A 22,006-nucleotide genomic window follows, 5' to 3' on the forward strand; every position below is an offset into this window, starting at 1 on the left:
TCACCAAGCCACACGGAGGGGAAGAACTTTCCAGGCAGAAGGAACAGCATGTGCAAAAGTACAGAGGTGTGAGTGGTGAAGTAAGTTTAGGGAATGAATTGCCATGTTCTGGGGCTGGAGCATGGGGACTTGGTGGCACCAGATGACATTAGAAAGGTAGGGAGGGCCTCCCACCCCAGTGGGAGGGCTTTATCCTGAAGGCATGTGGAGACAGGAGTTTGAGATTAGAGAGGGTTTTCTTTGGAGAGAGTCGGGTAGGGTAAGGTGGCTTTCCTCTTACTTCAAGCCTAGTGAGGGGACTTTAAGGAGACCAGTTAGAGGTGCTAGGTGTCCCTTGGGACTCCAAGGCCTGATATCCGATTCTTGCCCAAGAATCTCAAAGGGCTGGCTATCGCACAGGAGCAGAGAGTAGTAGTGAAAGCGAGTTGTGCTCCCACATAAGCAGGCCACCTGTGTGTGCTGCCCCTAGGCCAGAATTGGGCCACAGGAGAGAGTTAGCCTGGGCCTTAGATCCAGCCCAGGAAGATCTCCTGAAGGGGCCATGAGGCCTCAGCAGAAAGATGCTGGAGGTGTCCTGGGATGTCCTGGGATTGGGGGAACCATCATAAGCAACTGGCTGGTGGATACTAGCTCAAGACAGTACAGTTAAGTCAGACCTTTCCTGGCCTTGTAACCTCACCCTGCTCTGCCTCCTGAGAGCCCTGGAGGTGACAGAACCATAATGAGCAGGGAGGAAGAGTAGAGGCTCAAAGGGCAGAAACAGAGAAGTCAACCATGTACTCCTCTCTTACTCCAAATTCAAAGTTTGCCTGATCTCAAAGCCCTGTTCTTTCTTCCACATCAGGGACGCTTGGCCACACCTTGCAATGGTGAGGCAGGTCAGACCAGGCAATCTAGTCAGACTAGAGGCCCAGGGTTGGGCAAAGGGCAGGAGCAGTGAAGGGGTTCAGAACAGGCCTCCCCAAGATGTGCCACTTGGGCATGAAGATTATTCTAAACTAAAGGCAATCGAGACCCTGCAAACTCATGAGAAACTTTTACCTCTCCCTTAAAGAGTTTAAACTGGGATCTTGCTTATAATAGGAGTTATTACCAGAAATATATTGTACGACCTATCTGTATGGCAGGGCAAACATCTGATTACTGTACATCTGCTCTTATCGTCCATTGAATTATCCTCTTCCCCTCTGAAGCCCCAGGTCCCCATGCCATTCCTTGGCTCAAGATGGCATTTATACTTCATTTTACCTTTCATCTTGGAACCTCTAATATATATGCGGTTCCCATATGTACGAAATTAAATTTGTTTTTCTCCTATTAATCTGTCTCATGTTGCTTTTATTAGACCAGCCAAAAGAACCTTTGTAGTAAGTTACAGGACAGTCCTTCCTCCCCAATGAGGAGATAGGATTGCTCAGCTGAAGTCTGTTCTTGGGCTCAGGTCCATGTCTCCAAAAAGTAGATCTGGAAAAGGAAGTCACCAGGTGATCTGTAGCATAGAGGCCAAGGGACAGGAGGCAGAGGTGCCATTAATCAAGGCTAAACCAGTGGTTTCCAAACTTTGTTGCAAATGGAATCACCCAGGGACCTTTAAAAAATTACTGGTGGACGTAGTTCCATAGTGTAGCGGTTAGTATGTCTGCTTTACATGCAGAAGGCCCTGGGTTCATGCTCCAGTGGAGCCACAGTCCATGGTCTATGGCCATGCCATCCTACACAAGCCCAATGTCTGATCTCGGAAGCTAAGCAGGATCAGGCCTGGTTAGTACTTGGATTGGAGACCACCTAGGAAGACGAGGAGCTGTAGGCATAAATACTAAATTAAATAAATAAATAAACAAATAAATAAATAAATAAATAAAAATTACTGATGCCTGGACCCCACGATTAGGCATTCTGATCTAATTGGTATGGGGAGCAACCTGGGCATCAGGATTTTAAAATATGTAGCAAAGTTTGTGTCAGGGACAGGGTTTGGGGAGGAGGGGTAGGAAGCTCTGGAGCTCTGATAGGAGGCAGTGGCAATGACATAGTCTCAGAGAGCCTGAGGTTCCAGGGAGCTCAGGGTCCAGGGCACTGGGCTGGCTCCAAGTGGTTCTTGGGAAAGAGCAGTTGGAGGAGTATGGGAGGGAAAGATAAGAGGGAAGGAATGGAAGAAAAGAGAAGCAAAGACCCAGGTAGAGCAGTGAGTTTGAGTCCATTGTCTGTCACTAACTCTGTGTGACCTGGGACAAACTGCTTCTCCTCTCTGGGCCTCAGGTTTTCCATCTGGAAAAGGAAGGAATTGAACTCAATGATGGTGAAAGATGCTCTGGCTTTAGGGTTGGAGGACACCCTAGGCCCCAGTAGGCTGGGCCCTCTAGTGGGAGATAAGCACAGATGGAGATAAGTACTGATCTGCAGATCTACCAACAGATGCTATACTCGAATCTGGACAGGAGGCAGGCATGTGAGTTTGTGCACCCCAGGCCCTTTCCCAGACTCCCCAGCCGCTCTGTTACCCTGTCAGACATGGCTCATGGAAGTTTCCACTCAGCTCCTCTAGCCCAGCTAGGAAATGTGGCTAGAGGAGCTGAGCGGAAACTTCCATGAGCCATGTCTGACAGGGAAATCTTCAAGTGGAAATTTCCAGTTTCCTCCTGACAGCTGGTGGGAGACGGTAGACACAGTGCCACAGAACTGGAGACAGACAGAGAGCATGGCAATGGCGGGGGGCAAGGAGAGACAATGCCTGGTTACATAGGGTGCATCAGGGGTCCAGGCATTTTCCTTCCACAAGTATTTATGGAGCACCTACTGTGTTCTGGGCCCCATTCCAGGTGTCAGGGACACAGGATAGGAAAGACACCATCTCCATCCTCAAGAAACCTATCTCCTAATGGGGGGAAGAGAACAGATATCAATACTGTGAATACAATGAGACAGGGTAAGGAATAGGGTATGATGCTGGGGGGCAGCGAAGTGGCCATTTAGAAAGTGTGAACAGGGAAGGCCTTGATGTGGATAAGGCGACATGTATGTGCTTACGGGGGGACAGCAAGTACAAAATCCTTGAAGTGGGGCCTTGGCTAGCATTCTGAGGATGGCAGGGGAAGGAGTAGATGATTAGATGAGACAGTTTCTTGCAGAGCCTCCCTGTGATAAGAGCTTTAGACTCGGCGCTTAGTGCTATGGGGTGACCACTGAGGTTTTCTGAGTGGCAGGGTGGCAGGATCTGACTTACACTAATTAACCAGCTTGCTTTACAACCCATGGCTGCTATCTGTCTCAGTATCAGGGACAGCCTTCTCCTCAAAGGCTTGTTGTTGGTTCATGAAGCCAGCATAAATGTATATATTAGCCAGGGCAAAGTTAGGCTTATGAATAAACTTGTGCAATGAACATCATGCAGTTGCATCATTTGGAGGCATTTGCAGTGGACAGTGAGTGGGCCTGACTCCTCTTCCTGATGCTTGCCGACGCAATCTGCTGGACGGAGATTGTGTCATTGGCTGTGATATCTCCCTTCATTCTGCTGGCACCCCAACAATATCGCGTGAGCACACAGGTCTTCTCGGAGGTAAATGTCACACCTTAGGACAGAGTTGAAAGTGATTTCATGAAATGCCGCAGGACTCCAAGCCCAGTAAGGAGGGCTGGAGGAGACGCGCTGGACATCTGGACCTCTTGTTGCCAAGGGCAACCTCCTGACCATCAGAAGCTCCTGGCCCTTCCCTGGAGAGTAGGAGGACACGACAAGGGTGTTTCCTGCCCCAGGTCCAGGGCGACAAAGCACAGCTTCCCCTCCACGTCATGCCAGTTCCCTTTAGCTGCGGTAGCGAAGCTGTAATCTTCTGTCAGGATCTCCGTGACGTCAGCCTCACCCTCACTAAGGGGCCCCGAGGGCGGCACCACTCTGGAGCCCACAGCCATTCTGGTGGTGTGGACAGAGGCACACAGCAAGGCCACACCTGGGCCGCAGCACATGTGAGGTGTACTGAAGGCCTCGAACCTGACCTGGGTCCCCCCCCTTTTTGCTGGCCTTGGAGTCTGGCGGAGCTTTGGCAAAAGGGAACAGGGTATTATTCCTTGGGCAACATGAAGGAGGATATGATGCCGGATCTTTCTCCACACTGGCTCAGTTCAGTAAGGCACTTTAGGGTCAGGACACTCCTCTTGCTCTGAGCTCATCACCCACATATCCATCCTGTCCCATATTTACAACGACACTCTGGGGGCATCGTTCTCACTAAAGCCAGCTTTGCACATGCCAGAGCCATTGTGGACAATGAGTACAGCAACTTCTTCTCCCATTTGGATGTGGCTGAGGTGGCAAAGGCATTGGGCAAAGTGCTGGGGTGGAGAGCCTGACTTCGGGTCACTGGGCGCCTTGGGGTACACACTGTAGCGAGGCTAGGGCAGCAGCAGGGGCTTGTGTGGAGGCTCCTGTAAAGGTCCCCACGAGTGACAGTGGTGGCCCAGGCAGGGGAGGAGGCCGTGAGTTTCCAGGCATTTGCCCAGCTTGCCCTTCCACTGTCAGTTCATTTAACCGCCCCTTCCCTGCAGGACACGTGCATGGGACGCCACCAGTGTCTTTCCTTCTTTCATGCATTCATTCCACTAATAAGCACTTATGGAGTACCCAGACCCACCCTGTTCACTACCCATCGGTGGCTCCCCAGAGCCTACCGCATCAAGTCCAAACTCCTCATCTTGGCTGACAAGGTCTTACGTGACCTCCTAGCCTTGTGCTTCCTTACCTACTCCCCCTCCATCCACAGTCCAGTCACCCCCACATACTGTCACCTCGCCTCTCTCAGCCTTGCATGTGCAGCTCCCTTTGTCTACAACATTCACTGTTGCTTTTTTACCTGCTCAACTCCTGCTTTTCCTTTGGGACTCAGCTCAGGCGTTGACTCCTTCAGGAAGCCCCCCGTGACTGGTCTCCATCACCCTAGTCTGAGTTGGTTGCCCTTGTCTGTGCTTCTGTTGACCCCACTGATTCCCTACAAGCACCCATCACACTGTGATGCCTCTTCATTGCCTATCCCCGTCTTGGGTTGTTCTGTGACTTGTCCTGTATTCCTAGTGCTTGATGAAGAGAAATCATCCTGAAAAGTGAGATGAATGAATGGAGAGTTCCGGGCCCTTGTTAGGTGCCTGAAATAGACAGACGAACAGAAGACACAGTCCTTGTCTAAGGCAAGGAGAAAGGGGAAATCAGGAAGTGGTCTGTCAGAGAATGACCAAAAATAGTACAGGAAAAAGGGGCCAAGAGGTTTCCTGGGGGATCAGGGAGTGCAGTGGAGTTTCCAGAATCCAAAGCCCTGGGTTCACATTCCAGCACCACCACTTATTAGCTGCGTGAACGGGGCTAATAATACATCTCCCTGCAAAATGGCGATAGTAATGACACCTCCCTCATAGAGGTGAATGCAGCCCCATGTTTGGCTCATAAAAAAAAAAAAAAAAAAACCTAGAAAAATATGTTAACCATTTTGATTTGCTAATATAATGGATGGGTGAGAACAGACATGCCATATTCTGCTCCCATCATGTTTATACTTCAAACCATACCCTTCGGATCAAATGAAAATGTACAGCCCAGAAGTCAGGTCTGACTTCTAGATTACAGAGTATAAATTCCTCAAAGGCAGGCATTTTTGCCTGTTTTATTCACTGCTGAATTCTCAGCACCTAAGATAGCGCCTGGTACATAGTAGGTGCCTAATAAATATTTCTTAAAGGAATGACCAAGTTCCACCTCCAAAATCTCAAACTCAACATGACTCCATTAGCTATAACTAACTGCTTCAGCGGCAAGCAATGCAAAGCCACAAAAACGGTGGCTTAAACAAGTAAAAGAATACGCCTCCCACAACAAGAACCTGGGGCTTTTGGAGTGCAGAAACAGCGTCTCTGGAGCTGTCCCTGGAGCGGGAGCTGTCCTATCTCCTCCCTCCTCTTCTACTTCCCACTATGAATAATAAAGGTCATTCATACTGTAAAAAAAAAGGGAGGGCAGATAGGGTCCAAGACTGGTCAGCTCGGTGATATTACTAAGGACCCAGGATCCATCTCCCAGCTCCAGCCTCGTTATCATGTGGCTTTTATCCTCATGATCATAAGATAGCTGCTGTACCTCTAGTATGTCTCTATGTAGGAAAAAGGAGGATGGGAAAAGGACAAAAGGCAGAGGAGGAGCCAGACAGGTCAGTACTTAAAAAAGACAAACACCTTTCAGGCTTCTGCAATAGAGGAGGAGGAGAGAATAAATACAGCAAGGTCTGCCATCATGGGTGAATGGAGCCATTGCTTCTCTCTACCATTTCCCACACACGTTCCTTCTCAAGGCTTGTTTGAGCAAATGATACCTCCAATCACTCAGCTGTCCGAGTGAAAAGCCCAGGGTCATCTCTCACTCCATGGCCCACATCCAGCCCATCAGCATCCTGTTGGCTTCACTATGACATAGATCCTGAATCTGACCTGGTCTCTCCATCCTGTGGACCCAACCCTAGTCCAAGCCACCCTTATCCCTCCCTCCTACCCTCCTACTCCTCTTACCTCCATTCTCCTCCTTTATAAACATAATCTCATCATGTCGCTCCCCCCTTAAAGCCCCAGAGGCTTCACATCACACATATTATGTAATGCTACCCCTCGTCATGACCCATTAGGCCTCCGCGGCTGGGCCCTCCTTGCAGCATCCCCCTTGCTAACTGCATCCAGCCATGTGGGCCTTGTTTGTGTTCTTTCCTCACACCTGCTGGTTCCTGCCTTTGAGCCTTTGCACTAGCTCTTTCTTCCCTCTGCCAGGAATACACCACCCGCTACCCACCTTATCTGTAGAGACCTTCACCCCTCCACCGTCATGGTCTGTTACATTTCCCCTTTTTAATTCCCCCCATAGCACTCATTGTAATCTATTTCATTGTCTGTCTCTTCTACCAGAATGTAAGCTCATGAGGACAAGGACCTTGTCTGTGTGCATAGCCGTGTCCCCAGGGCCTGAAACTGCCTAGTATGTAGGAGGACTCAGTATTTGTTCAACAAATGAATGAATGAATGAATGAATGAATGAGTGAATGAATGGAGAGGCTCATTTTGGGTAATTCCTTAGGAGATCTTCCCACTCTTGGACATCCAAAGATAAAGGGAAGGAAGGAGACTGGTGGGAGGGGACATGACACCGAAGATACAAGTCAGAAACTAGAACTAACGAAAGATCATCTTCCCAACAGCCAAATTCTCCTCCCTGACTGCCCAAGTGATCCTGCCAGCAGAGCATCTCCGGGATGGGAGTCAGAGTCCATCTGGGGAAAACAGGAGGGAAGAGGTGAGCATCGACATATTGAAACAGCTGAATTCAGGCCAGAATGGGACCTGACCATCTGGGGAATGGTGCTGAAAATGCCTCCTGCTGGTTCTACCACTGACCAGCTATGGATCAGTGCCATAACCTTTCTGAACCTGTTTCCTCGTCTGGAAAATGGGACAAGAATAGTATTGACGAATAGTATTGACTTCGCAAGGATGTTTTAAGGATTTAATAATGTGGAATATGTAAAATGTGTATACAGTGCACGGCAAATAGTAAGTGCTCAAAATACTTTAGCCATAAAAGAGAAAGAAAAGAGAGGCAGAGGGAGCGAGAGAGTTCAGAGAGAGGCGACAGGGAGAGGCAGGTGGCTAGTAACCCGGGGGCAGCCCAGTCTGACATACTGGGAGTCTGATTCTCCCAGAAAAGACGCAGAAATTAAAAAGAACCCAACTTTAGCATCTTTCTCACAATGGACTTTTGAGTTCTGGTTCAGCTCCCTCATTTTACAAATGTCCTGAGTCCCAGAAAGGACAAAAAATTCTCTAAGATGCACAGAGAGTTGGCAGAAGGGTCAAGCACAGAGAGATGGATAGTTGGGGAGGAGGATACCCACAGAGGCCAGAGTGGTGGATTATGAGCTCCCTGTTCTCCTCAGCCTGGAGGGAGAATGTGTGCCTTCCTGTCCCCACAGCTGTAGTGAGAGGCAATGGCAGACCGAGAAGACCCTGCAGTCAGCAAGAGGGACATCGGGCAGAGAGGAGCAGGGGCCTTACCTGTCCTGTGCATCCCCCGAGCACAAGGCCCTATGCTAAGTACTTCGTTAAACCCAGCACAGGCTCGATACTCCTCTAGCCCATGAGAGCTTAGTCCCATTGGACAGGATGCCCAGGGCCCCCAAAGAGCTAATAGAGCTGGAACTTGAATTCCATTCTGTGTGAATCTAAAAAGCTCTGCCTTGCTTCTGCCTGGGAATTAAAAGGCCTAGGTTTGGGACCACCAGTAACTGGCTGTAACATTGGGCAAGTCTTTTCTCTCTGGACTCAAGCCTTTCCTTTAAACAAGGAGGGTAAACACCAGGGTTCTTCCAGCTGGAGCTGACATTCTTGGAATTCTAAACAACGCCTCCTCGGTCTGAGTCAGGAGGAAATCCTGCCAGGACACCCAGCAGCCTCTCATCCAGCCTTCTTGCCCCAGGAGCACAAGGCGGCCCTGTCCAGGGAGAAGCCTCCACCTACCCTGGGCCCAGGCAGCGAAATACCTCCTGCCCTCCTTTCCAAGGTGGTACCCTTCCTTCCACTCAGCCCATGCCACTCTCTTGGGCAAATCTCAACTCATGTTTGGGGAAATGAAACCAAACAATGTATCAAGCCTTTCAATTAGATGCCTATTTCCCGTCCTCTGAAACTTTGAGGCCCACGGGTCAGGATTTAGGCCCATGCTTCTCAAACTAAATTAAAATTTTTAAAAAAATTTTAATCTGTTGAGAACTTATACTTTTGAAAAATTAGAGAAATAAACTAGATAGTGGTAATGGTTATACAACATTGTAAAGGTACTTAATGGCACTGAATTGTACACTTAAAATGGTTAACATGGCACATTTTATGTTGTCTATTTTACAATAAAATTTTTCTGATGACAAATAAAAGATACAAAATACTAGCTTTTAATAGTATTCAATAGACCTTGTAAGAGTTATAAAAGTTTCTCAATGCTTACTTTCAATTTTTGTACTTGTCTCATTGCAGAGCAGTAAGAGTTTGTGGACTGGCAGCAGTCCTAGGACTACTCTTTGATAGCACTGATTGAGGGATGTTGAGAGGTGGACTCTGGCTTTGCAGGAGGCTTTCCAGAAGGAATAAGGCTCCTGCATCCCCGCTCCTCCAAGTAGGTACTTCTGGATACCAGGCCAGTTAACTCTAAGCAGCCCCAGGCTGAGCACCCTGGTCTGACTTATGACTGGACCCCTCCCCCCACTCCAGTCTATCTCCCAGGGCCTTCTTGATATATATTGTTATGGAGTCTCATCAGTGGCCCCTGATAAGCGTAGGGAATGTGGGGTGGGGTGAGCTGGAAGAGAGAAGTACAATGTAGAGGTGTGCCTTTTTTGCTTCTAACCCCTATACCAAACTTGGCCCAAGCATCACCTCCTACAGGAAGCCATCCTGAATGTGCAGCAGGACTGAGGAGCCTGCCTGTGTCCCATAACAGAGCACAGCCCTGACTGTATTTACACTGAATGGTTGATATGGTAAATTTGAAGTGGGTGCTTGCCCCTCTGGGGGATGGGGACAGTGTTAACATATGCCTTGGTTCAAGGATATGGCCAGATTCTAGGCCTTGGCTGGGTGTCCCTGTACAGGGTACAGTCTGCACTGACGGTTGGAACTCTGGGGCCATCTCCACTAGACTGTGGGGCACTAGAGAGCAGGAATTATGTTTGCGACATTGCATCTTGAGTACAGTGGTCTCAGCCTGGTTGGGCAACAGAAAAAAAATGTGGGCTTTTAAAAAAATCTAGACATCTGGGCTCCAATTTTAGAAATTCTACCCCCAAAGATCTGATGAGATTCCTGGGTCCCCGTGTGACTCTGATGTCCAGCTGGTGTCTGATTCATGGAGAGGTGACAATGAGTGTTTGGTGACTGTGCTTATAGAGGTACAGCACGTTTGTGGAAGGAGAGGAGCTGAGGGATGTCAGAGGGAAGGGAGTCATTTTTTATTATGCCGTTTACTGTTTATTATACCTTTTGTACTGATTAGACTTTGGACCTAAAAAGAAGTTTGACAGACCGATGGAGTGGCTGTCATCTATTTCAGGTACCTGCAAACTCTAGGCCTACAACAAGGGCCAAGGGTCCTTAAATGTGGGCCAAAGGGATGAATAGCTGTAGAGCACATATCCTACCTCAAGGGGGCGGCAGCTGCCCAGAGCCTGCTGATTGGATTCAGGCGAGACTGTGAGCCCAGGGTTGCCAGATTTTCCAGTTTTTCAAGATAAGCCTGAAATCAAATTTTCAAGTGACATGAATTGCCAATTAATTTAAAAATTTAAAACACAGCATGAGCTTGACACAATACGCATGCAGACCGACTCTGGCTGCAGGCCATCAGTTGGTTCCTTTGGATTTAAGAGAATGCCCGTAAGGATTGGGCACCAGAGGCAAGTCTGCAGAGCTGGGGAGAGGCATCCTTTGCTTCTAGAAAATTAAGTTGACTCCTCATTGGGTCCCCAGAAAGAATACAAGCCGTGTGCCCAAAGGTGGACCACAGGAATCACCCACTCATAATAATTTAATTCAGCACAGATTTTCTAAACCCCCCACCATGTACCACAGATCCAGTGGCGAATATGACAGGCACAGTCCCCTTCGCACCCACCATTTGCTGAAGTGGCAGCCATGGGCATCTGGATAATCTGCCACCTGTTTCTTCTTGCTCTGGATCCATTTCACAGCCCACTCTTCATCATACTGGGAGAAAGCTAGGCCTTTCCAGCTATGGGCCAGGGCCCCTCCCTCTTGGAGTTCATCAAACTCTACAACTGTTTTAAAAATCTGGATGCCTGCACAAAACAAATTAGAAAACCTTCCCTGAGCCCCTTAAGTGCAGAATACCAGTTTCTGCCGGCAGAAGCCTCAACCACAGAGACACCATGGATCTTCTGTTTGACCTGGGTGAAGAGGGATGAGGCAGATGTCAGGAGACTTAAGTGGCAGCAATATTTCTGGGGCCTCAAGAGTTCAGCTCAGTGAGGAGAACCCTTAGTGGCCAAAGCATGGCCCCTGATCTCAAGGGTCTGCAAACTAACCAGGCAGAGAAGAACCCAGAACCACTGTCTTGGATTTGGAAGGGAACCTCAAGAGCACCTAATCCAACCTCCCACCCAAAGAGACAGCTCCTGAGGAGTTGGACCTTCACCTTCTCATTGTTCCTAAGTGAATCATATTCAGCAGTACTCAGACAACTGAGTTAATAAAGTGGCTAAACCATTATCTGAAAGGACAAATTTACCTAGGGTGCTTAAACATCCCTGGAAATCAGAACTCTCCACTGGGAAAATAACCCCCACAGTAGAAAGGAACACTTTCAAAAAGGGCCAGTGGGTGGTGGATGAAACCTCTTTTCCCTAGAATAACAGGTTACTCCATTCACCAAACCACTAAAGCACACTTGGTTAGTACAAGCACACGGTGAACGTTCTCAGCTGACCGCTGATAACTCTCCCCTCACCCCTTCCTGCAGCATGTGATATGCTGGGATCCCACTTCACTTTTTCATAGCTAGCATGTAGCCCAATGTGTTGCATTCTAGGTGCTTGTTAAATGTGAATTTAAGGGCCTTCTTCACAACCCTCAAATCTCTTTCCCACCAAGGCCAATCACCATGCCCAAGTACAAAAGCCTTAGGAAGAAGGGACAAGCCTATTTTTCCACTCAAGCCAAAGGGAATAATGGTGTGTGTTCCTTGGTGACAGTCCTCAGGCTATAGTCATACCAATCTGGCTTTACAAAACTAATCTGTGACATAAGTGCTGGGAGAGGATGGCCCTGCTGGGAGAAATGCACACCTTGGGGACAGGAGAACACCCAGGCCCGGGAAGGCAGAGACACTCCCCAGAAACCCATGGGTACCCACCATTTCTCTCCAAGTTATATGCAAAGAATTTTGAAGTGGAAGATAAAGTTAACTAATCTAGCTCAACCTTCTAATTTTATCCAGGAGAAAACTGAAGCCCAGGACTAAGTACCTTTCCAAAGGTCAGAAGTGAAATATTAAAGCAGGGCTATGATTTTGTAAGATGCATACTTCAGTTTCCAGTGACAATCGCTGTCATGAGGTGGGAGCTCAGGACCACTTTGATACTGAGTCAGGGCCACCACGGTCCATGGGGTTGGTTATAACTAACGTGGAGATCCTCCCTCAGGCCCAGCTCAACCCTTTTCTTTTTTCCCAAGCTGTTCCCTCCCCAGGTCCTACAGGAACAAAAGCTTACTGCCATCTGTAGGACACCTAGTATCATTACTCTAAATTCCTATCTTCAGGCCATCTTTATAGCCCAGCTACTCGGAATTGTTTCCAAGATTTCTATAGGTACCATCTCACCTATGCAGACCTCTAACACCTGCTATGTGCCAAAGATGGAGGATTCAAGGGTGAACAATGCTAAGTTCCTGCACACAAGCCTCATCTTGACCTATGTGTTTAGACAGTATCTGAACTTAATGTTAAACTCATTTGATCTTGTTCCTTGGCTCTACATGGCATAACTTTAAATTCAGTTTTCAGAATTCCTAAAATTGATCATCTTGACCTAATTTATGAATTCAAGGCACATAAAAGCTGCATAATCATTTCCAACTCGAGTATAAACAGCTCACTCACCCACTTCTGGATGAAAAGTCATTATGTATGTAGGGTGCTAAATACATACTAAGCATAGGTCTTTCTATACACACAAACTCATTTAAACCTAACATGAGACTGAGAAAGGCTATTTTATATCCTTATGAGTTTGGTTAAGACCCAAATCAAAATAGAGCCAAGGCTGCAGAGGTACAAACAAGCAGTATTAGTAGTCATCTTGCAAATACTTTCGTTGTTGGTACATGGCTCCCAAGAGCTTTTATAGATGTCTGAGAAACAAATAATCATATGTAAGTAAGGCTATTTCCCAAATACCCTAGTAAAGCTGGTAAACGCTTTCTCTGAACTGAGAGGCAATGCTGTGACAATGGTGAATATCATGGCCTCTGGATAACATGATGCAACTGCCAACCTTAACCACTCGTCAAGTGCTGCTCTGAAAAATAAAGTTCCTTTGATCACTTCACAGGAGTTGCTACAGGGACACAGCAAGTTTTATTAATATTCTGATTCCTGAGTCATAGCTTTCATGGCAGGAAAATATTAGGATACACCCCACCCTCAGCTATAACATAAAGCTAACAGTCTAATATTTCTAACTAGGATCTTAAGATTTCCTCTATTCTCTAGCAATACCATGTGTGCCATGAATCTTTTTAACAGGCACACAGGAACAAAAAAATGCTTGTTTGCAAATAAACATCTGAAAGACTATCCTAACAGCTGATCTGGGCTGAAACATGACAACAAAGTGATGATTGTGGAAAAAGACAATGCAAACAACTCTGGAGTGAGAGACTCCGAGGGCAGAGAACTTGCAGTGATATTCGTGCTCCACCAGCCCAAAGGCCCCACCTGGAACAACTATATCAGCTAGGAGGGTCTCTATCATTGGACAATTTATTCCTTGGATAGAAAGAAGTTACTGGCATCAACAGCACTGTGCAGTTTTTATTAACCATTCAAGTACAGTAGCATCTGGTAAGATTGGGACAGAATTGGGATTTAAAAGTGAACATATTCAGCATCTAATAATTTGAAAGAAGCCACTACATATTCTTCACAGACATGTTTTCACAGAGCCAATACAGTACTAGCCATTGACCCAGTACACCAAGTGTACTGAAGTAGAAAAGATGCAACAAGAAAAAATAGCTACATTAGACTTCAACACTTTAGAAAAAGAGTAAAACACTTTTAGTTTCTCCCCTTTAGCCCCTAAAACAACATCATACAGTCTGGATCTACCTATAGTCCTACATCAGCTTCTAGAATATTTGTCAGGAGGGCAAAAATAAAATGACACTGGCCAGTACAGTCTTTGGATATTTAGGAAGGGGAGGGGGAGAAAGTCAGTTCTCAGAACAAATTAGTCAGCTTCAGTCTCATCGGCAGGATCTTTGGATTCTTTGTTCTTCCGCACTTCTTCAACGTGCTTGTCCTGTAAAGCAGCAGTATATACATCAAATAAAGGAGCCTGCCGAATCACGTCCCCAAGAGAACCAACGCATCAGTACATATATTGTACATGTAACAGTAATATATATAATAGTCCCCACATATCCATGGTTTTGCTTTCCACGGTTTCAGTTAACTATGATCAAGTGCAGTCTGAAAATATTAAACGGAAAATTCTAGAAACAAACATATTAAATGAAAAACTCTAGAAACAAACACTTCAGAATTCACACCATTCTGAGTGGTGTGATGAAATCTCATTGTTCCTCTCTGTCTCAATTAGTATATAAATCATCCCTTTGTCCAGTGTATCCAGACTGTATTACCCACCTGTTACTTAGCAGCCCTGTTATCAGATCAACTGTCACCCTATCACAGTGCTTGTGTTAAAGTAATCCGTATTTTATTTAATAATGACCCAAAATACAAGAATTGCTGGCAATTCGGATATGCCAAAGAGGAGGCATAAATTTTATCATAGACATGTATATACGTATAATAAACATAGTGTATACGTACAGAGCTCGGTACCATCTGTGGTTTCAGGCATCCACTGGGGCTCTTGGAACACATCCCGCACAGATAAGAGAGGACTACTGTATAATTATATATTATAGGAGTCACACAATTAGAGTTCTAAGACATCATCTTCGAACTTTCTGGGTCACGCAAAGAATCTAACAACTGAGCTTCCTATTGCTCTTCCAAAGAAAGTGCACTTATGCTGGAAATGTTGAATATTTCATCTTATTTTAAAATGAGGTACCTCTCATTTAACATGTGGAGCCCCCAGACTGATGAAGACAACAAACACCCTTGGATGAAGACAATTAACTGAAGCCAATTCACTGGTTCACGAAACTTCAAGTTTTTAACCCTTCTCAAAGCAAGGCTCAGACACTAACCTTCTCTCGCAAACGCTCCAGTTTGGCAGCCATTTGTGCCTCTCGGTTCTCTTTGTTGGCTTCCATTTTGTGGGTCAGTTTCTCTTCTGCCATTTTACTGAAGTTGTTGTTTTCTTCGATTGCTTTCTGAAGCACTTCTTTCTCATGCTCTCGTTTCTCGGCAAGCTGTTTCAAGACCTCAGCTTCATGGGACTAAAAAGAAAGTTTCGCAGGCTAGGCTCTCTGAAATGTATTTAGGATTACTTGAAATTTAAAAAGAAATTATTAACTGGAAGGACTGAAGAGACAGATTAGGGCTCTTTAAATGATACTGAAATCAGGACCTGAATTACCTATATCAAAATACTGAGAAATAATTTACTTACAGGAAAGCTAGAGAGTACCTGACACTGGTTCTGTTAATTTTCTTCTGCAAAATCCCTGTCAAAAGAATTTCACTATATATAGCCAGTTGCAATGTAAAACACAGGCTCATGACCACAGGGCCAGAGTTTATTCCTAATAACATTTTCTGTGCAGCCTTTTGGCTGCTTTTCCATGAATGCAAACTACATAGAAGGGCAGATAGGAGATGATGCACCACTGCAAACACTGCCCCTCTTCCTGGGGAAATACTTCATAGTGTTGACAGCAGGTCAGTGCACATAAATACAACTGTGGCACTGCAAGATGCATAGCACATGCTGTAGTAGCTTAAAAGGGGGCCTAAAGTGCATGTGTACTAGGTTTCAAATTGCACTACCTGTGTTGGTCGGGGGCAGATTTCCAGTTTACCTTTTTGTGCCTTTGTTTCCTTGATTTTAAAATTAAACCCCAATCAGGGCTGTTGGAAAGGGGGAATAAGGGAGAATTTATGTAAAGTTCATTATGAATGTTCTATTATCCTAGAACATTTGTTCTAGAAAGAAAATATACCAAAATGTTAAATGGTTATTTCTAGGAAGTAGAATAACGAATACTCTGAATTTCCTAATTTATAAACTTCTGTGATTCCCAATTTTTCTATAACAAGCATATTAATATTTGATTTTTCTGATTAGTTCTTTTTAAATTTAAAGATGGCCATCTTAATATAGAATTGCTTAGATAAAAGCTGTCATGATACCAGTATGCCAGCTAACCAACAAAATCACATCAAGAGCAATTTAAAATGTTTTTATTATACAGTTCTCAAAAAACAAAACCAAATAAATAACCCCCCCACACACAAACCAAAAGAACCCCCCAATCTGAAGAGACAAAAAAGAATTATCCACCAACGATCTTTTTTTCAAAGAGAAAACATGAAGTTTGGTTTAAGACAGGCCTGGCCTTAAATTCTGACTCCATACTCACTACCTATATGATTCAGGAAAATGATTTAACATTCTCGAGACCATCTGCTAATCTCGGTATCTCAGACAACACCTACCCTTTAAGATCATTATTAAAGGAGAAAAATATTAAAAAGCTGGTCTGGTACATAATAGAAGCTCAATAAATGATAGTTGGTTATTTTCTTCCAGCCACTGGCATATGTGATTTCCACTGTCTAGCTATAATTGTTTTCCTCCTGTTGTTATGGAAATAAAACTGATTTGCCAAATTATATTAATAAATATCCCATCTTCTGTAAATTGTAATGTTTACCTTGCGTCTTTCTTCTGCAGCTTCTAATTTCTTCTGAATTTCCTCCAAGGAAAGATCTTTCTTCTTTGGAGGGGAAAGAGGGAATTCTGGGACAGATTCTTTTGATCGAGGGCTGAGAATCAGCTCAAAAGCCTGGCCTGAGGCACGCTTCTCCAGTTCTTTCACCTGGATGTCTGGATTTGATCATATTTATAATGTATTCAGAAAAATAGGGTTTACTGTTCTAATAAACTGCTCAAAAATTTCTAAAAATCAAATCAACTGACGAGAATTAGAGCTCATGAAAAAGCTGTGTTTGCAAGCAAGAAATTATACCGCCTCTGAGAAAAACAAAGTTCAACATTTTTAGATTAATAAATACCATTGTGAAACATCTGTATTTGACAATTGCTTTCATGAACAAAGAAAGACTTGTGCAAAAAACTGGAATTTTGCTTTGGCCTAAGTCAAATAGTCTAAATGAAACAATTAATTATGAGTTCTCGGCATGTTCAAGTGATAACATTTTTTTAAATTATTCTGATTTATAAAATAGTTTCTGATAAGACAAAAAAACACAAGTGCCAAATTAATGGTTTAAGACCTGAGCCACCTCCTACTCTAAAGTCATAAGTCCACCACAATTTCAGCTTTTCCAAATAGTTTACCTACCAGAAGAAGCCATGGTGAACAGGAGACAAGAAACTGGCAGTGTATTCTACACAATCCACTGGCAAGGGAAGCCCTGAAAATGATTTTCAAATGCATGCATCAATTTCTTTGCATTTCTATATGTCATCGATCCAAAGAAACCTCAAATCACATCCACATAAATCAATGTCAGACATCATTAACTAGAAAATTATAAAAATCTATAGAATACTAAAGATTGGGAAATTTGAACTAAATACAACATTGGTTGCAGAAAATCAACTGAGCTTGCCTTTTCAAAAAATTCTTGGATTTAAAAAAACAGGCAAGTCACATAATTTTTTCTCCCCGATAAACTCTAAATTTTCCCCTCCAAACATTGAGAAGAGATTCCAGATTCAACTCCACAGTGAGACCGGAGCCATCTTAATACTCCTACAACTCATTGTGCAAAATACCCACCCATGCTTTGTCTGTGTCTGCCATAGTGGAAAACGAAACATCCAAGCTAATACTAACCAATAATGTTGAATTCCTATTGTTCTTGGGTATTAAGTTCCTTGTCCAAGAGCGGGTAAAATTAGTTTTATGACCCTCTAGGTTTTAGGTTATATTTGCTACCTTACTTTATGAAAATTTCTACATCCTGCCTTGATTTTTTAAGGTCATGATTCTTGTAGAATCCAGATTAGCATCGAAAACGTACGATTATAGGTTCCCAAGAGCTGGAAATTAAAATCAGAGGCAGCGAAATGACCAAAACCTGGCAGAGCATTAGACGCAGCACAGGACACAGGATGGGCGTGGCACTGGTCAAAGCGAGGAAAAGCGGCCGGCTGCCCCCGGCCAATCATAGCAAGCCCTGCGCTCCGGCCCCTGGCCCCACCCCCTTCCTCCCCGCGCCTTTTCGAATCTCCCCGAACTCACAACACCCGGGAGCCCGCGCGCGTGGGAAGGGGGATGGGCGGGGCTAACGGTCCTATCCGGGTAACTCCGCCCTTCCCGGGCTCACCCGCGCGGACGCCCCCCCTCCCAACTCCCGCCAAAGACACCTCGCGGCCACCCCACCCCCGCCGCAGCTAGGGAACAGGCTGTAGGGTAGCCCCTTCCACCGTCTCACCGCTTCCTCCCTTCGTTCCCACGCAACCTACCGCTACCCTAGCTGTCCGTGCCCCCCGCCGCGAGAACCCTCGTGGGGTGTCAGCCTCACCCGCGCGGCGCCAGTCACTGGGCGAGGGCGATGGCGGGGAGGAGACGCAGCCCCGGCCTTGAGCTGGCTGACCTAAGGCCGCGGCTCCCTGGGGGCGCCGCCCCGCCCCTTCAGACAATAGGGACCTCAGCGGGGCCGCGCCTGCAGGGGTAGGGAGGGAGGCAAACGAGGGTCCACGCCCCCTATTGTCTCCTCGACGGCACCCCCGGGCTAACGCCTGGGTCTCGCTCGGCTGGCCGCGCCCCCTCCTCACAACAGCCGCGCCCCCAGGGAGCGGGGACAAAGCCCAGGCTCCGCCTGAGCCACACACAAAGCGGAGACCCCTGCCCGCCAGCCCCTCTAGGGCCCGCGGCCCCGCCCGCCGCCCTCCGCCCTCCAGCAGGGGGCCACTGCCAAAGCCCAGCCCCTCCCGCCCGCTGCGTCCCTCTCGCTGACCACAGCCTTCTCTTAGAGCCCCGCACCCACCTGCTCGGTCCGAGCCGCCTGACCACACTCTGAGCACCAACAGACCCCAGCGCGCACAAAAGCGCCAAACAGCGGCACGTGACCTCCCTGAAGGGCTCTGCATTGGCTGAAAGCGGCGGCACGTGCCGGCCCCTCCCCCATCGCCAAGCGGGCCCCGCCCCTGTGGACCTCGGAGCACCTCGGGAAGTGTAGTCCAGGCTGGCTGGATAGAAGGACAATGCGAGAGGTGGGGGCGTTTGAGGGGTCTCCCTAGGTGTGAGCCGGGAACTGGAGCGGTTGTCTGGCCGCTGAAGAGGGCGTTACTGTGGCCCCTGGCTTGCATCTGAACCTAATCTCCTATCCCTAGAAAAAAGGCGGAGCGAGGCGAGGCGGGGCGGGGCGGGGTCCCTTCCTACCTCTCAGAGGGTGGCCTCCTGGACTCTGCCTCTGGTGACCCACGTGCTCCGAATTGCCGAAAAGGCAAAACTCGGACTGCCCAGGGCCCCACCGTTGCCCCACCCCTTGCCATTATCTAAGATGCCCAAACCCTTGTGACAGGACAATAACACTCTGTGCCCCTGTAAAGCCCCCTGCGCCCTACCTCTACACCCGCATGTCAACTGTATTGTGACTGATATGGGAAGCGTAAAGAAATCTAAATGGCTACCCTGTCCGGGAGGAATTCTCCAACCTCCTTCCTTTCTTGGGACCTTACCCTTTCCGAGCCCGTGAAACATAAGACCACCAGGTATGCGGAAGTAATCAGTGTATAAAACTGCCTGCCTGCTCTTTGTTCGGGGCTCAGACTCTGGAGAGTGACTCCTCTGAGCCCACGGGTGTAAATAAAGCTCCTTGATTCTTGGTTCGCTAAGTGCCGCTTGATTCTTCAGAGTACAGGGGCCAAAATCCACAACATCTTTGCTTCCCTGACCGGGAAACCCAACCGTGCTGGCTCTTTGAAGCTAAGGACTAGGAGGTGCACCACGCCCCAAATTGGGCGGTCTTAGACCCGACTGTGCTCGGCTGGCCCCGTTGTTTCTCCCACACTCTGGGCGGCAAGAACAAGGAGATCCCCGTGGGACACGGACCCAGATAGGCCCACCTTAAGGGTGGAAGGGGAGACTGATCACCTCCCAAGGGCAAGCACCCTCAGACAGGGACCACCAGGGAGGGACTGTTTTAACCTCTGAGAGTGTGCATGTGTGAGTGTGAGGATCTCAGGACCTGCCCCTGAGTTTCTCGTTTGTGGCTTCACGCTAAAGAACTATAGAGTCGAGAGAGCCCTAACCTGCGGTTCCGTAGCAGCGTCATAAGGCATAACGGTGATTTGTCCCTCCAGAGAACGACCAGGCCTGGGGTTTATACAGGTACACCTTAGCCAAGACACACCAAAAGTCTCGAGAGAGACACAGCCGGGTAGGCATCTGAATGGTCTCTGAAAAGGGGCACCGACACAGTGGGATCAGGTCAGAGTAAGGCGACGGTCCTTGAGACCATGTTAAAGAATTTCAAGAAAGGTTTCTCTGGAGACTACAGGGTGAAGTTGACCCCTGGGAAACTCCGAACATTCTGTGAGGTAGAATGGCCTGCCTTCGGAGTAGGATGGCCCTCCGAAGGGACCTTAGATGGATGTCCCCATGGTCCAGCGAGTGTGGAACGTAGTGACAGGAAGCCCTGTACACCCTCACCAGTTCCCCTACATCGACTCCTGGCTGGATATAGCTCAGAGACTGCCCCCATGGGTATGGTTCACATACAATAGGCAGAGACAGGCCAAGGTCCTCCTCGCATCTTATGAGAGAAGAAGAATGATAAAAAAGAAGACCACTGCTCTGCCCGATGACCCAAAGACAAGCGAAGCGTTATCCCCTCCTACTCGGAGAAGTCCCAAGCGGTGGTTGAAATGATAGAGTCTCTCTGTTCCAGACACATCGACCTACCTGGGACGACAGTCAGCAATTACTTAAGAGCTTCTTCACGCAGAGGAGAGAAGACGAGTCCTGAAGCGGGCTAAGCAGTACCTAGAGCTAAGCAGCCCCAGCTGGGATGGTAGACCCTGAAAGATGGACCCAACGGGTGGCACCCAATGAGAGGCCAAACTGGGACTTTGCCACTGAAGAAGGGCGAGTTCACATCCAGAGGTACCAAGATATCCTCCTCGCAGATGTAAAGGCAGGGGCCAAAAGGTCCATGAACATGGCCAAATTCTCCTCAGTCCAGGAGGCCAATGAGACACCTGGAGATTTCTACAAAAGTCTCTGTGAGGCCTATCGAGTTTACACACCCTTTGACCCGGAGGCTGCAGCCAACCAACATATGGTCAATGCCGCTTTTGCAGCCCAGGCTGCCCCAGATATTTGAAGAAAGCTCCAGAACCTGAAAGGATTGGCCGGGATGAACAACATTCAACACCTAGACATAGCTCACAAAGTCTACACCAACCAAGATGTCGCCGCAGAACAGGAAGCCCAGAGAGTTCGCAAAGAAAAGGCAGCTCTGCTGGCAATAACCCTAAGGGACACCAAGGGGCCAGGGCCCCGAAGACAGGGAAAGTGGCACACCCCAAGGGTGGAATCTGAGGGGCCCAGATTGTCCAGGGACCAATGCGCCTACTGCAAAGAAACGGGACACTGGAAAAATGAATGCCCCCCAAAAAGGAAGAAGGAACATCGAAGCATCAAATGCCAGCAAGAGCCGCAAGATGGAGAACTCATTGGAATGGCAGGAGCGGATTCAGACTGAAGGGGACCGGGCTCCATCCAGCTTGGCCCCCAGGAGCCTACGGTCAGAATGAATGTAGGGAGCTAACCTGTGACTTTTATGGTAGACAACAGAGCTGAGCGTTCGGTTGTCACCTCCCCAGTGACCCCACTGGGCAAAAAGACTTCAACCGTTCTGGGAGCCACTGGAGAAAGAGCCATCCAACAACCTTTTTGCAAGGCTCGCACCTGTGAAATCGGAGGACATACAATCCGACATGAGTTCTTTTATCTGCCTGACTGCCCAATCCCTCTCCTGGGCCAGGACCTCCTCTCTAAGTTGGGAGCCCAAATAACTTTC

The 22,006-nt window shown here is 47.4% G+C and overlaps 1 protein-coding gene across 4 annotated transcripts; it reads right to left on the reverse strand.

Moving 5' to 3' along the window:
* Positions 1 to 13,596: 13,596 nt before the first annotated feature.
* Positions 13,597 to 19,117, reverse strand: STMN1 (stathmin 1). 4 transcript variants are annotated; one of them, XM_039854136.1, is made up of 5 exons: positions 18,968 to 19,116; positions 17,314 to 17,386; positions 16,663 to 16,835; positions 15,034 to 15,225; positions 13,597 to 14,111 (listed from the first exon to the last, which is right to left on the reverse strand). In XM_039854136.1, the coding sequence occupies exons 2-5, from the start codon at positions 17,324 to 17,326 to the stop codon at positions 14,040 to 14,042; spliced, it is 450 nt and encodes a 149-aa protein (XP_039710070.1). In that variant the 5' UTR covers positions 17,327 to 17,386; positions 18,968 to 19,116; the 3' UTR covers positions 13,597 to 14,039. The 4 variants fall into 4 exon arrangements, with proteins under 4 accessions (XP_039710070.1, XP_039710071.1, XP_039710072.1 ...); XM_039854137.1 differs by lacking the exon at positions 18,968 to 19,116 and adding an exon at positions 18,444 to 18,464; XM_039854138.1 differs by lacking the exon at positions 18,968 to 19,116 and adding an exon at positions 17,812 to 18,072.
* Between the last annotated feature and the right edge of the window lie 2,889 nt (positions 19,118 to 22,006).

This window comes from Pteropus medius, unplaced genomic scaffold (genome assembly GCF_902729225.1).
Source record: "Pteropus medius unplaced genomic scaffold, Ma_sr-lr_union100, whole genome shotgun sequence".
In the NCBI taxonomy this organism is placed as follows: Eukaryota; Metazoa; Chordata; class Mammalia; order Chiroptera; family Pteropodidae; genus Pteropus; species Pteropus medius.

Coding starts and splice junctions, on each gene's coding strand:
- STMN1 (XM_039854136.1), bottom strand. Junction 15,226..16,662: donor CTGCAGAAGAAAGACGCAAG/GTAAACATTACA, acceptor CTTTCTTTTTAG/TCCCATGAAGCTGAGGTCTT. Junction 14,112..15,033: donor TGGAGCGTTTGCGAGAGAAG/GTTAGTGTCTGA, acceptor GCTGCTTTACAG/GACAAGCACGTTGAAGAAGT.